This window comes from Gadus morhua, chromosome 2, assembly GCF_902167405.1.
Source record: "Gadus morhua chromosome 2, gadMor3.0, whole genome shotgun sequence".
NCBI lineage: Eukaryota > Metazoa > Chordata > Actinopteri > Gadiformes > Gadidae > Gadus > Gadus morhua.
In genome coordinates this window covers 23,303,239-23,316,864 of record NC_044049.1, presented here as the reverse complement: position 1 = coordinate 23,316,864, position 13,626 = coordinate 23,303,239, and the positions used below count along the sequence as shown (strand labels likewise).

General features: G+C 47.7%; 1 protein-coding gene across 1 annotated transcript; it reads right to left on the bottom strand.

Moving 5' to 3' along the window:
* Positions 1-238: 238 nt before the first annotated feature.
* Positions 239-13,027, bottom strand: LOC115561318 (casein kinase I). The gene is made up of 11 exons (XM_030381282.1): positions 12,720-13,027; positions 8,697-8,787; positions 8,432-8,542; positions 7,872-8,020; positions 6,166-6,394; positions 4,103-4,273; positions 3,755-3,903; positions 3,227-3,419; positions 2,955-3,094; positions 2,498-2,571; positions 239-2,146 (listed from the first exon to the last, which is right to left on the bottom strand). Exons 2-10 carry the CDS (start codon positions 8,770-8,772, stop codon positions 2,539-2,541), a joined length of 1,251 nt encoding a protein of 416 aa, XP_030237142.1. The 5' UTR covers positions 8,773-8,787; positions 12,720-13,027; the 3' UTR covers positions 239-2,146; positions 2,498-2,538.
* Between the last annotated feature and the right edge of the window lie 599 nt (positions 13,028-13,626).

Below are 13,626 nucleotides of genomic sequence, written 5' to 3'. Positions count from 1 at the left end.
CCAATTTTCCCATCTGCCCATTGTCAACAAAAGGCTTTGACTCCACAACACAATGCGCTGCGGTTTGTGTCATGATTCTAATTCAGCATGGTTTTGTGCCATCATCCAAATGCGCAAACAAATGTGAAATGAGAAGGTAATCCAACATCATGTATTTGTAAAGTAGGCCTATTAAAAAAAAAACACTATTAAAATGCAAAAGAAAAATGGTTAACCAAAATAAACATGCAAACGGATGTATTTTTCATTCATTTTATTACTTCATAAAATATACACAAATACTGTTGTAAATAAAGTTAAAGTGTGTTAAAGAACTGTACAAGATATCGGTACACAATACATAAATTGACTTCCCGCAGTGCCCACCTAACCGTTTCTAGTTGCTATTGACAACCGTTACACTGCCCCCTGGGTCGATGGACAGAAACAGACGTTACCGCGACTCAGGACCACATTTAACGGATCGTTATGGTTTTAATCTAAAATGACATCGAGTTAACCGGGCGCTAAAGACCATCACCAAAAAAAAAATCTACCGTGGAAGTAAAAAAAAGTATAAGCGAACGAACAAGGTTGCAAGAAAGGGAAATATAAGAATCCCTATTTCATCATCCGAGGTGGACAAACGTGAAGATTAGTGGAGTGAGATGAGAGTAGTGAACACGATCGTTACAGGCATGTTAAAAGAAGAGACAGGATTTAATGACAGGTTTAGATCTACGGACAAATGACACATGTTAAATAAATACATTATATGGTAGAGACCCAGCGGGCAGTGTAAGCGTGGTGGACCCAGGAGGCTTACCCTATATCAATGTCCTCAGCCCTGATGCTACTGCACTTCACGGTGCAGTTTCCTACTTCACACATCTTAAAACAACCAACCACAGTTTGGCTTTACACAAATTAAAAAATATATACAGTTAAGTAAAAAAAGAAAAAAGGAAAAAAAAACTACATTTAAATCCCCGCTCCACCCCCCCACCCCTCCCCTCTTTTACAATTAAAAGCCGTTCTTCACCAACTGAATGAAACCAAAATACAGAGAAAAGCTGACATTGAGAACCACCTTTGGAAACGGATAAAATGTAGCTGAAATGTGAGTTTCAGTCACAATGTTTATTTACTCCAACATATAGTAAGACTCCTCGCTAAAAAGCGTTGTGTGCCTTTACAATATTTATTTTGTATTACCTTCAGTCGCACCTACCCAGCGCATTGTGTGCGTGTGTGTCTGTGTATGGGTGTGTATGTCTGCATGTGTGTGTCGGCGTGTGTGTGTGTGTAAATGGCTAGAGCACCTATCGCTAGTTCACCAATAAACCACGACGGCACCAAAGCTAATAAAAACCACTTACTCTTCCTTTCCGACGCCACCTTACCTTCTCTTGCTACGTCCGCTACGTCCCCCAGTCCAGAACCAGTATGGTGTACTGGTGCACTCCCAACAGCGACCTTATCCTAAGCCCTGACCCAGACCCAACCAATCCGCTACAAGGGTGCATCCACCAATAAGGTTTCATTCACAGACCTGGCTCCCTACATATACCCCCACCTTCCCCCCATACTACTCTATAAAACAAAAGTTTAACAGATTACACACAGTTTGTTTAAAAAAATGCAATTTTAAACAGTATAAAAACAAAATCCGGGCCAAGGCGGCAAAGCGGGAGATCTTGTCCCCGCCCAGATACATGCTCTCGCCCGGGATTGGCTGCCCGTGGCTACTCTGATGACGTCATCGACACGTGACATCCGACAGACAGGTCTCTGTGGTGAGACGGTGTGATGGGGGAGACGGGGGGGGAGGGGGTCACCCTGGGGTGGTTAACGAGAGATCCAGTGTTCCTCTCTGTAGGGGTGGGGGCGGTGGATGTGAACCAGAGTCTAGGACTGCTTGTTGAGGGAGTCGGACGAAGAGGGGGGGGGGGGGGGGGGGATGGGGGCCCCCAGTGTCCTGGGGGTCCGCTACCGAGACCCTTCGGACTTGATCTTCAAATACGGATTTTCCGTCCGTTCCCGAAAAAGATCAAATCGCTCTTAATGGCAAAATTATGTTTCAAATCAAACGTCATCCAGGAAGAGGAAAGAAAAATGAAAAAGGTTTCAAAACTAAAACAGAGGAGCGAGCAGAGTCCTTGGAGGCCTGAAACAGAAAACAAATACAACACTTATTGTATGTAGTACTCAGTTGTGTAGCATCTTCTCCTATGTATCTCTTGTGTACGGGGAATGGGTAAACCTAGTGATTGTTAGTGCTTGGCACTAGGTTCTATGAACATCCTTACTGTACCGAAAGCCGTATGTTGTGGTTTCTCTTTTTTCCGTCAAATGTACTTATTGTAAGTCGCTTTGGATAAAAGCGACATGACCTGAATGTAAATGTAAAAACATCCAGGTAATTCAGCGGTTCATCGTGGACCTGTGTGTTCCCCATACGGGTTGTCTTAAGGTCTGAAGGTGTGTTGTAGCGGTGCTGCTGCTGCTGGGGCCTCACCTGTTAAGGTTTCATTTACAACGCGAGGGGGTCGGAGGTCGTCACTTCCCCATGTGCTCGTACGGCATGCTGACCTGCAGCACACAGGAGGAGCACGTCAGCGAGCGCACTGCTGACAGGACAGCGCTAGAGGACAGCAGCGGACGCTAGCACTAAAGGTTAGCATCACACGTGAGCACAAAACATTAGCATCACATCTGAGCACACTCAGGGGAAAAAAAGGCTACCACAACATGCGGGCATGCTAGTAATGCTCAGCAAAACACGCTATTAAAATAGACTAGCACAATGTGCTAATACAACACGTTAGCAGAAAGTTAAATCCAAATATAATAAATATATCAACCAGTCACACATCATCAATAGAAGCTTGATAGCATTGGGCAGCAGTCTTTGATAGTTGCCATGTAGCAATAGCTAGTGTCTATAAATAAAGCGTGTCATCGTAAGTCTCCACCTGTGACGTGGAGATGCGGGAGGGGTCGTGGCGCGCCGTGAGGTCCGAGGAGGACAGGTTGGCGGGCGCCCCTCGGTGGAGCCTCATGCTCACCTTCCTCTCCCGCTCCGCGCGCGAGATGGCCCGCGGCGACGTGTTGCCTGGGGAGCGAGACGGAGGTCGTGAACGGACTGCGTTCACACAGCGCTTCATAACCAGAGGAGGAGAAGGGGGAGCTAGGGGATCGAACTAGCAACCTTCCGGTTACCAGCCAACCCGTGGGGGTTGCTCACCTGATGGGAGGACGCGCGAGGCCGGGTTCGACAGGGCCTGCTCGGCGGCGTGCCGGACTCTGTTGGCGGGGGGAGGGTTGGGCCCCGGGGGGAGGCCCCGGGTGGCGGACCCCCGTGGCGGGGCCCCCCGGTCGTCCCGCTCCTCCGCCGTCCTGCGCTCCCGCTCACCGTCCTCGGCGGTCCGGCTGGCACCCTGCCGGGACATCAAAGGGAAAACATTCTGTGTTAAGGCGGGAAAATCTGTCACTATAGAAATATTAAAACAGCCCATATAAAATGTTATTGACTTTGTATATTAGTTATACAATTACGTTCTCAATGTGTGTTTCTTGGTCTTTTAGAAGAGCGGGGAAACACACATTTAGTAACGTAATTGTTGTACATTACTTATTTTTTAAAGCCGATTTATTCTACAAAAATACATAAATACTCAAAATCGGGACGTAATATTTGGACGACGTCCAGACAAGAGTTCAGTCAACCAAGTCCAGAAGACGAGAGCGGGCCAACAAAGGGTGGTCGACGTACGAATTTGAGCATGTTCCAGTCGAAGACATAGTCGTAGGAGAAGCCCTGGCGGTGGAACAGGTTTCTGAAGAGCTGGCGCAGGTACGAGTAGTCGGGTTTGTCGTCGAAGCGCAGTGAGCGGCAGAAGTTCAGGTAGGTGGAGAACTCGGCTGTGGGGTCAGACAGGAGGAGGCATGAGGTGGAGGAGGATCTAGGTCCTTTACACAGGACCTAGATCTATAGACCTACATGGGTATCCTTTACACAGGACCTAGATCTATAGACATACATGGGTATCCTTTAACCAGGACCTAGATCTATAGACATACATGGGTATCCTTTACACAGGACCTAGATCTAAGTACTCACATGGGTATCCTTTACAGAGGACCTCGATGGGCGTGGACATCTTCTTCTCGCTGATGCGCTCGTATTTCTGCCTCTTGGTGGCGGCCTTGAGGCCCTGCCAGGGCAGCGAGCCCAGGTTGAAGTACATGAGGACGTAGCCCAGGGACTCCAGGTCGTCACGCCGGGACTGCTCTGTGGGCGAGAGACAGAGGGAAGACACAGAGAGAGAAGACACACACAGAGAGAGAGAGAGAGAGAGAGAGAGAGAGAGAGAGAGAGAGAGAGAGAGAGAGAGAGAGAGAGAGAGAGAGAGAGAGAGAGAGAGAGAGAGAGAGAGAGAGAGAGAGAGAGAGAGAGAGAGAGAGAGAGAGAGAGAGAGAGAGAGAGAGAGAGAGAGAGAGAGAGAGAGAGAGACAGAGACAGAGACAGAGACAGAGACAGAGACAGAGACAGAGACAGAGACAGAGAGAGAGAGAGGAACATGAATGACTGGTTCTTTGAATACATACACCTTTTCTGACATTGTAAATCACAGTGAACACATTTTTGTCACACACACACGGCGTGGGAGTTGCGCCCGGTCCAACATATTCAGGAGGCATCATTAGGTGCCTCAGCAGATGCTACGGGGCAGAGTCAAGGCGAGCGACAGGTTTTTAGAAGAGCGCCAGTGCAGGCGTGGGAGAACGCGTGTCGGGGGGGTGTCAGCGGTGTCAGGGGGCTGCAGACGACGTAGAGCCAGCTGCCATGACTCACAGCCTCAGACGGATCCCGGCATCAAGCAGCAGGGAGAGATGTAGGTCTGCGTCTCTAGGGGGGGCGGTGAGGGGGTGATGGTGGCGGTTCCCCCCATAGTCGCACAGAGGCTATGGGGGGCCCCACCCTTTTCTTTATTTCAGGTCTTGTTGAGGTTGCGCAGCGTTTTACTGAGAGGGTGGGTTTATGTGAGATTCGCTCGGGACCCATTGCTTGCCCCAGAGGAACTTGCGTTACTTCTACCTCTTTTCATTAAGAAGATGCTCTTATCCCAAAGGGACTTGCAGGGAGTATTTCCAGAGATGTTGGTGAGCAGGTGGAGGTAAGGGAATCCTGTGGACGCCTACAGCAGTGGACAACTGGATTAGAAACCAGGAACTTGATCGCCGCTTAAGATGAGAAACAGATCCAGCTCATTACGGAGGAGCGAGGGGGGAAGACGGCCTGAAGCTTGGGGGTAGCTGGAATGTGCATGTATCGTAGTCAGTACTCTACACTAGGGGTGGGAATCACAGGGTAACTCCCGATACGATACTTGGGCTAATATTGCGATTCTGTGATAATCAAAATATATAACGAGACAATCCTATAACGATACATTATCATAAATGTCAACTATGGATACGAATTGACTGTGAAAAGGGGCGGAAAGTGCTTAATTTCTTTCTTTATTCATGGTCCAAACTGAGTTTTTCAGTTTCTCGACTTTGGTTAGTTAACTTCCGTTCAAGTTTCCCTCAGTCATGTGTTGAGCTAGTCTGGCTATTGCCAGACCAAGCTCAATCGTAGATTGCACGGTGGTGTGGGGAAGCTGCCGTCATTATCTTCAGCACAAGAGGCGTGATCAATGGGCCTAGTTCAACTGACTCTGTACGCGATTGGCTGTTTGCCGTCACTTGCCTGTCATTGTGTTAAATCAGCCAATAGCGCGCCAAGGGGAAAAGCCAGCTTGGTGATTGGCTCACGCAAAAACGTAGAAATAAATGTATTGCTCTTCTCCAGACCCTTGTGCTGGGCGAAGTCAAATCGCCGGCATAACGGGCGGGGCTACCCCGTCTAGTGTTGAGGGCCACCTCGAGGTGCAATCGAGTGGACACTGGGAGCAGGGAAATCCATTTAGAGTTCCCTATTTTATTAATCAAAACATCCGTATTTGGCGGTACCATATCGATTTTCGAATCACATGAAGAAGGTTGATGATACATCGCCGTATCAATATTTTGTCCCACCCTGACTCTATACCACCCCCTCTCTCTTAATCCTAGAGACCTCGGTCAGACAACAGCGCTGTATGAGAGCTGTGCGTGTGCTGTGCGGGTGCCTCTTACCGATGCCCAGGTGGGTGTTGATGGAGGCGTAGCGCGCGGTGCCCGTCAGGTTCTTGTTCTCGCGGTAGGGGATGTGCTGGTGCGTGCGGGCGTCCCGGTACTTCTTGGCCAGGCCGAAGTCGATGATGTACACCAGGTTGCCCTTCTTGCCGAGACCCATCAGGAAGTTGTCGGGCTTCACGTCGCGGTGGATGAAGTTCTTGGAGTGGATGTACTCGATGCGGCTGATCTGGGGGGGGGACATGATTGGAATTTTGGTAAAAAATATATTAAAACAAAAAGATTGTTTTTTTTGTTTTTTTTTAACATGACAACCCCCGTCGATAAAGAGGAGGCACAATTGTTTGAAATGCATGCATTGAGTCTGTACAGAACAGTTGTGGGACCGTTACATTTAGCAGAATAGTTCAAATGAAATCGAGTATTGAGAGAATACATTTTTTCCGACAGTAATGATCTGTCAGTTGACGTTTTCTTGTTTAGGATCATGTTTAACTTTCAAAATTATGCCAAAATAACTGACATTTATTGAAAGCAAGCATAAAAATGTAATCAACTTTTCATATATGGTATCACTCAAGTAGCATGGCCCTTGCATTGTCGTGAGAACGTACATAATGACCCTGTTAAACATCACTAATCTGACAATAGAACACTTCCATCTAGCAGGGTCTTTACAATGACAAGGATGTAATATCTGGACCAGTGGTGCTGGAATACAGACCAGCGCCACTATGTGGTGGCTACATGTCATTCCAGCTAACGGTTAATAATAATCTCAGCTTCAATCTAAATGTCTTCCTGTGTGAGCATCCTGTTTGTTAATGTTGACCTTGACCTTTGTAACCCGTGCTGCCATCACATGCTGCTCGTCTGTATTCTGTGAGCTGGCCTTTGTTTACAGACCTCTCTCGTTGGCCTGGTTCGGTGCTCGGCCTAGCGTATAGCCTTTTGATAATCAATTGATTCTACCTCGATTACTGCAATTTGACATGCATGCCAGATAACATGTTACGTCTTTGAATACAATACAAACCAGACGTGACTTCAATCAGCTACACTGCCAAACTGATACGCACCCCCATCACTTCACTTTGCCAGCCTTACATTTTCAGATTAGAGAAAATGTATATATTATTGAATCTATAGGGTTTAATGTGCACTGATGCTTATGGTTGTCTAATGGCAAGGACTTTTAATGCTATTATTTAAAGACTTTCCTATGCAGCCTTAGGGTGCTGTCGGAGTTGTTAGTTTTATGCTATCTAGCATTGACCTTCCCATGTGGTTACATGGAATTTGGAGTCCTTAGCTAAATGCTATCTTAGCATTAATTTCCCCATGCATCATGATGCTTTCTGAATCGTTAACTTTATGCTACCTATGATTGAAATGGCCATGTAGCACTATGCTGCTTTCCAAGTCTTTAGCTTAATGCTATCTAACATTGACTTCCCCATGTAGCTTCATGGTGCCGTGTGAGTCAGTGACTGAATGCTAGGGCCTACTTCCTCAGGCCTTCTACCATCACATGTCCTGTGGTAGGCCTCTCGTGTCAGTCACTCTTCCAGTGTTTCCACTTCTCTACTTAAAGGGTGAAGGGGTTTGAACGTGCGAGAGAGTGTGTGCGTGTGTCTTTGTATACGTGTGTGTCTGTATGTGTCTGTCTGTGTGTGTCTGTATGAGTGAGTGTGTGTGTGTGTTACCATCTGGTCTGCCAGCAGCAGCACTGTCTTCAGGCTGAACTTGCGGGAGCAGAAGTTGAAGAGGTCCTCCAGGCTGGGCCCTAGAAGCTCCATCACCATCACGTTGTAGTCGCCCTCCGCCCCGCACCACTTTATGGACGGGATGCCAACTTGACACACAGGGACAAACGCACATCAGTCATCCGAACAGGACCAACGTCAACAATATGTTGTCATTTGTCTACTGCAGTACAGTAGTAGTAAGTGGTGTTGTGTATTTGGTCAACACTACACTGGACTTCAGCACCGTCAAGTAGAATCTGGTATGATCATAACTACAGAGGGAGCTAGCCCTAGTATCCTTATCTCCTTACCCCCTTTTTCCCCTCACCTAGTCAACTTACCTACTAGTCTCCCCACCTCCAGATATCCTAGTCTCTTATTTTCTTCACCACCTAGTCCCTAACCTCTTGGTCTCATTACCAAGGTCTCATCTTCTAGTCTCCTTAACTCCTCCCCATCATCTTGAGGACCACTTAATCTCCTCGGCTCCTAGTCTCCTCGGCTCCTAGTCTCCTTACCTCCTCCCTGCATCATCTTGTAGAACTTGCTCTCGATGTGCAGCTGTGGATGCTTGGTCTTCACACACTCAAGCTTGATGGCCACCTCCTCCCCGGTGGCGATGTTGGCCCCTACAAACACACACATTAAATACCATTCTACGATACCCCTGTTATGACGTACAGTCAGAGGGACGTGTCTAAGACACGGCCGGCTGCAGTCAGCAGAACGCAGACGGGGGGCTAAGAATAAACATTGCATCACGGTGCGTCCGTTCACGCTCACCGAGGTAGATGTCTCCGAAGGAGCCGCTCCCGATCTTGCGCCCGAGGCGGTACTTGTTCCCGACTCGAAGCTCCATGGTGACGAGGGGGAGCTGGGAGGACACGGGAGAGAGAGTCAGTCAGTCAGAGTGAGAGAGCGAGGCACCAAGGACATGCATCCATCAAGCACCCAACCCCCGACAGGCCTAGACCCTCCACCCAATACTCCACCTGATAGGCCAACACACCCCCATACACACACCACTGGGTGATTATGTGGATGTTGTGAACACAACTCAGGACCCTTCAGCTGGAAGACAGCCCCTCCCCCACAACACTCTTATGAACTAGCTTAGCTGGACTAGCTTGGTGGCGTGAACTTGCTGTTTGGCAAATTAGACTGACATTTGAGACGTCGATTTTGGTCTTTGAAAGTTGCATCAACTGATTGAATAATGTCAAATACAGAGCAAACTTGAGCCAAAAGGGGGAGGAAGAAGAAAGACATTTGAAAGTCTGCACTGGATTTCTTCCCCTAGGCCCCTATGGATATCTGTACCGTTTAGTTAGCTATTAATATTTATAACGTATTAATCTGGTTTGATGAATCACTAGGTCACCGATCTGATGACGAACGCCGCATTACGGTTACATTAAAGGTACGAGTGTAATTCAGATAGACGGGATGAAAAGGTTACGTTAAGGTCGATTTTGGAAAAAGAAAAGTGGGCAAGGAAGCCAAGCATTAAAGGAGTTTCCAACCAGAGTTAATCACGTTGAATTGCAACCAATAAACTGGTCTTCAACAATATCTAATATGGCTTCAGCTACTAAGACGCCAACCATAACAACACAGGATTCAATCAGTTGAGGGCTTATTTAAGAGGACAGGGAGAGAGTGTGTGTGACAGAGATGATCAACTGACAGATGAAGGATGGACGCACAACAAATCCAAACTGACAGTGAAGTGAGAACCGGGTTGTGTCATGTAGAAATCAACTCTGCCTAAAACACCAAGACCGGGTTGTGTAGTATTGAGACCGAATGACTACAACATGAAGACCATGCTGTGTTGTGTTGAGCCCGACTGACTACAACGTGAGGCCCGGTTATGTTAAGACCGACTGCTGACTACAACATGGGGCCCGGTTGTGTTGAGACCGACTGCTGACTACAACGTGAGGCCCGGTTGTGTTGTGTTGAGACCGACCGACTGTGACCGAGGGCTGGAGGGGGCCTGGCACGCGTTGCACTGGGGCGTTGGACTGAGGCCTTGGAGCCAGGGCGCACGTGACGCTGGACGAGCAACATGATTTATTTAACCCCCTCTTCACCGCGGAACATTGTGCAGCCTTTGCAAGGCCCAACACACTCTCTCTCTGTGTCTGTGTGTGTGTGTGTGTGTGTGTGTGTGTGTGTGTGTGTGTGTGTGTGTGTGTGTGTGTGTGTGTGTGTGTGTGTGTGTGTGTGTGTGTGTGTGTGTCCCCCTCCACTGTGGAGAACCAGAGACAGAGTGAGGGGAAGGCGGGTCTATGGCAGATGTAACCGTGTCAGAGCTCTGAAACCATTCTGGGCGCTCAACTTTATTGATATAATTTATGGATTTATTGTTCCCTTTCAGCATTAACCATTTAAAATATGTAACAAAAGCACTATTATCAGAGAGACAGAGGGAGGGAGAGACAGTTAGCAAACAACTTCATCCTGAACTTAAGCTGGCCACCACATGGTGATCATATCCCATAAAAGAAGCTCAGCTAGAAGTCATGCGTCAGTAATTGAGGTGTTGTTAAAAAAATAAATACAATAACTCCATGACCTCATTGCTTTCGTTCTCTCTCTCATCTGTCTACGTGTGCGCTACGGCTGAAACCAACCCACTTCCTGTTGACGTTGTTCATCTCAAAGCACTCTTCAATTATCCCTCCATTCTGTGAAATCATCAACTCGATGGCCCCAATAGAACCGGCTCACCAGTCAACCGTGAGCTTTCAAAGGGTATTAGCAGGTCATTGATTTGTTATACCCCTGGCTACCGTCATGCAAGGCCATGTCTACACTACACAGACCAAAAGTATGCATGGGAAACTAAACTATCGACTCCCACACTACATCGGTTCCAGAGAGTTTGGTCTCGAGACTTGTTCCCCATTGGAGGAATTTGAAAACCCGTGAAAACTTTTTGTTTTCAAAAGGACCCACATGATTGTGGAGCAGACTGGGCCCAAAAGACGTCATGTCCATGGTTAAGGCCTTCCAAATCCACCGAGGGAGGAGGCAGGGTGTTAGCTAGGTATGATCAGCCCTACTGTTCTGCCAAGAAGAGGTGGCAGGATGAATCAGCGTGCAGAGGGTCCGCTGGATTAGGGTTAATCAAGAGTTAGCGTCCATTAAACCAGGAGAGGCTCCAGCCAAAGACTTGCTCGTAGGTAGTTTACGCTACCTTACCCAGACTGACACGCGATGCACACCGTGGGTCATTGTAGGTCTCTCGGAATTATGGCTCAATTCACAACACACGATAGCAAATGCAATTGACTATCATTTCATTTATGATAATTTTGATCATAAACTAAATGCTTCTGTCATTCTCAGGCAAATATAAAGACCAAATCATATGCGACCTGTAGCATTGGCGAACAAATCCATGAATAAATAAGGAAGCTTAGAAAGTCTTGGGGGATACAGTGAACAGAATTTCAGAGCAACATACATGTCCTGTCAGATGGGTCTTTCAAGGACGGACAGTGAATTCTGAGATCATATTTTAACTTGAGCCACGGGCACTTCAAGATACACATAACTACACACGGGCTGGGAAACAGGAAGTATGGAAGAGAAACCATAAAAAAGGCAAAGCAGTCAAATTCCAAACGCCATGCTAAGAGTTCCAACTAACGGTTGGTTTCACATTGCAGCATAAACCAATTGAAGGTCTGGTATTGGACCAGGGATGAGACCAGTGTCGCTTCAGACCCCGTACTTTGACCATTTTAAAAGGCCCAGCCATAATTAGTCTACTCTGCAAAACCGAGCAGCAGACCACGTCAGCTACACATCCCAACTCAAAAGGGGAACAAACTCAACACACGCACACGGACAGACACAACCATAACATTGAACACAGCTAAATAAAGCTGCCAGCAGTCCTGCGGTCTTTAACACACCAAGGGTCTGGAGGTCCGGGGAGCAGGTGGGTTCCTGTTGCTGTACAGGGGTGGCCGTCCATAAATCAGCTGCGAGTTAATTAACCTGACACGCAAGCTCCTCATCAAGGGGAGACTGCCATTTGTACACGGTCAACCCGCCGTGACACACACACACACACACACACACACACACACACAGTTTAGGAGAGGCTTTGAGGGACCCGGAGCATGAGGAGATTTACAATTCAGCCCCCAAGCATCCACCCAAACCCGAAATATGCAACCACCGGGCGGACAGACACAGGGAATGACCGCGTTCAGTGGGCACCACCCCGGATGGGGTGCACAGTCTCTAGTGGTCCACTGGCTCTCCAGTCCCTTCAAGCAGCGGTACTTTGGACTGTTTCAAGTAGCAATTTTACGGGGCAAATTCAGTCCAGTCCCCCGTATTGATGCAGTCGAAGCGGGTTGAAACGCCTTAAGAAATAGCCTAAACCGAGTACTACGATACGGACTTTATCCCAACGTTACACACAACCAGGCTTAACGTCAACGTTGACGTAAACGTTACATTAACCTAACGTAACGTTAGCTCAGCCGCAATACCCGCTCCGTATCGGCCTCGGACAGCGGAGAACCGTGTCCCCGAACCACACGCCATTTAAATCACAATATACACGAAAAAGACTAAGAAATAGACATGGGTGCGTTGTGTTTCGGGGGCGTTTAACCCGGTAACCGCACCCTTGTCCGGAGTTAGCCCGTGGTTCATAGCCCTTTCTACCGACCCCCTCCCCCCCTCTCTGTCTCGTAGCCGTGAATACAACTCAGGGATCCGGGCGAATCCGGCCACCTTTCCCCCTCGATTTCCCCCATTCCCCGTAATGTGACTTACCCGATATTAGGTTTATCAGAAAGCTTGATGGGTGGAGATAATGTTCCGGTGGTTGTCAGTCAGACAGGTTCATAGGGGACGAAGGATTGGAGCGGATTGTCGCGGAGTTCATACCCGGCTTGTCGCTCTCGTTCCGTCGGCTGCGCTCCGTGTTGTGGTCCCCGAGCAGCAGCGTCGAGGAGCCCGGCGGTGTTGCCAGATTGGGCCAGATTTTCCACCCAATCTTGCAACCCTGTCTGTACCAGTTCAGCCAGGGTTGCCAGATTGGGGGGAAATGCGGCCCAATCTGGCAACGCTGGAGCCTCGTTCCTCGGCCGTGCTCCGCGCGCGTCTGTCTCCCCCTCTGGTCTCGCGACGCATTATTGACAACAGCGGTGATGTCATCGCCAGCGGGCCTCGGAGTGAAGGTTTAAGGGAGAATCCCACCCAAAACACCATTAATAATGGATAATTTACAATAATAATAATTAACAATAAGGCCATTATTTGGGACATTGTGACTAATCATTTGGCTGTTGGGTAATTGTTGACTGATTAACTCTGAAAGGGGCGTTAGTTAATCAAAAATATTCCCCTGTCAAAATTTTCACCCAGTGCATGTTTGAATATATCTCATAAGAAAAGTTGTTCCTCATTAAAAACAATTAAATCATTCTGTAGTGCAATAGGGTTATTTACCTCTCACTGATAACTGTTCATTCAGAATATTACTATTTATTCTTCAGAAGAACACGTTCAAACATTTATGCACTTTAGAAACACTGATAAAAATAATTCAGTATCCATATCGTTTCTTTGTGTTTTCTTTCCCGTTTGATGTTAACTTGACCCTGTTTCTGTATTGCAGCGGAATGCCATTGTTTGGGACATTGTGACAAATCATTTGGTTGTTGACTCTGACAGGGGC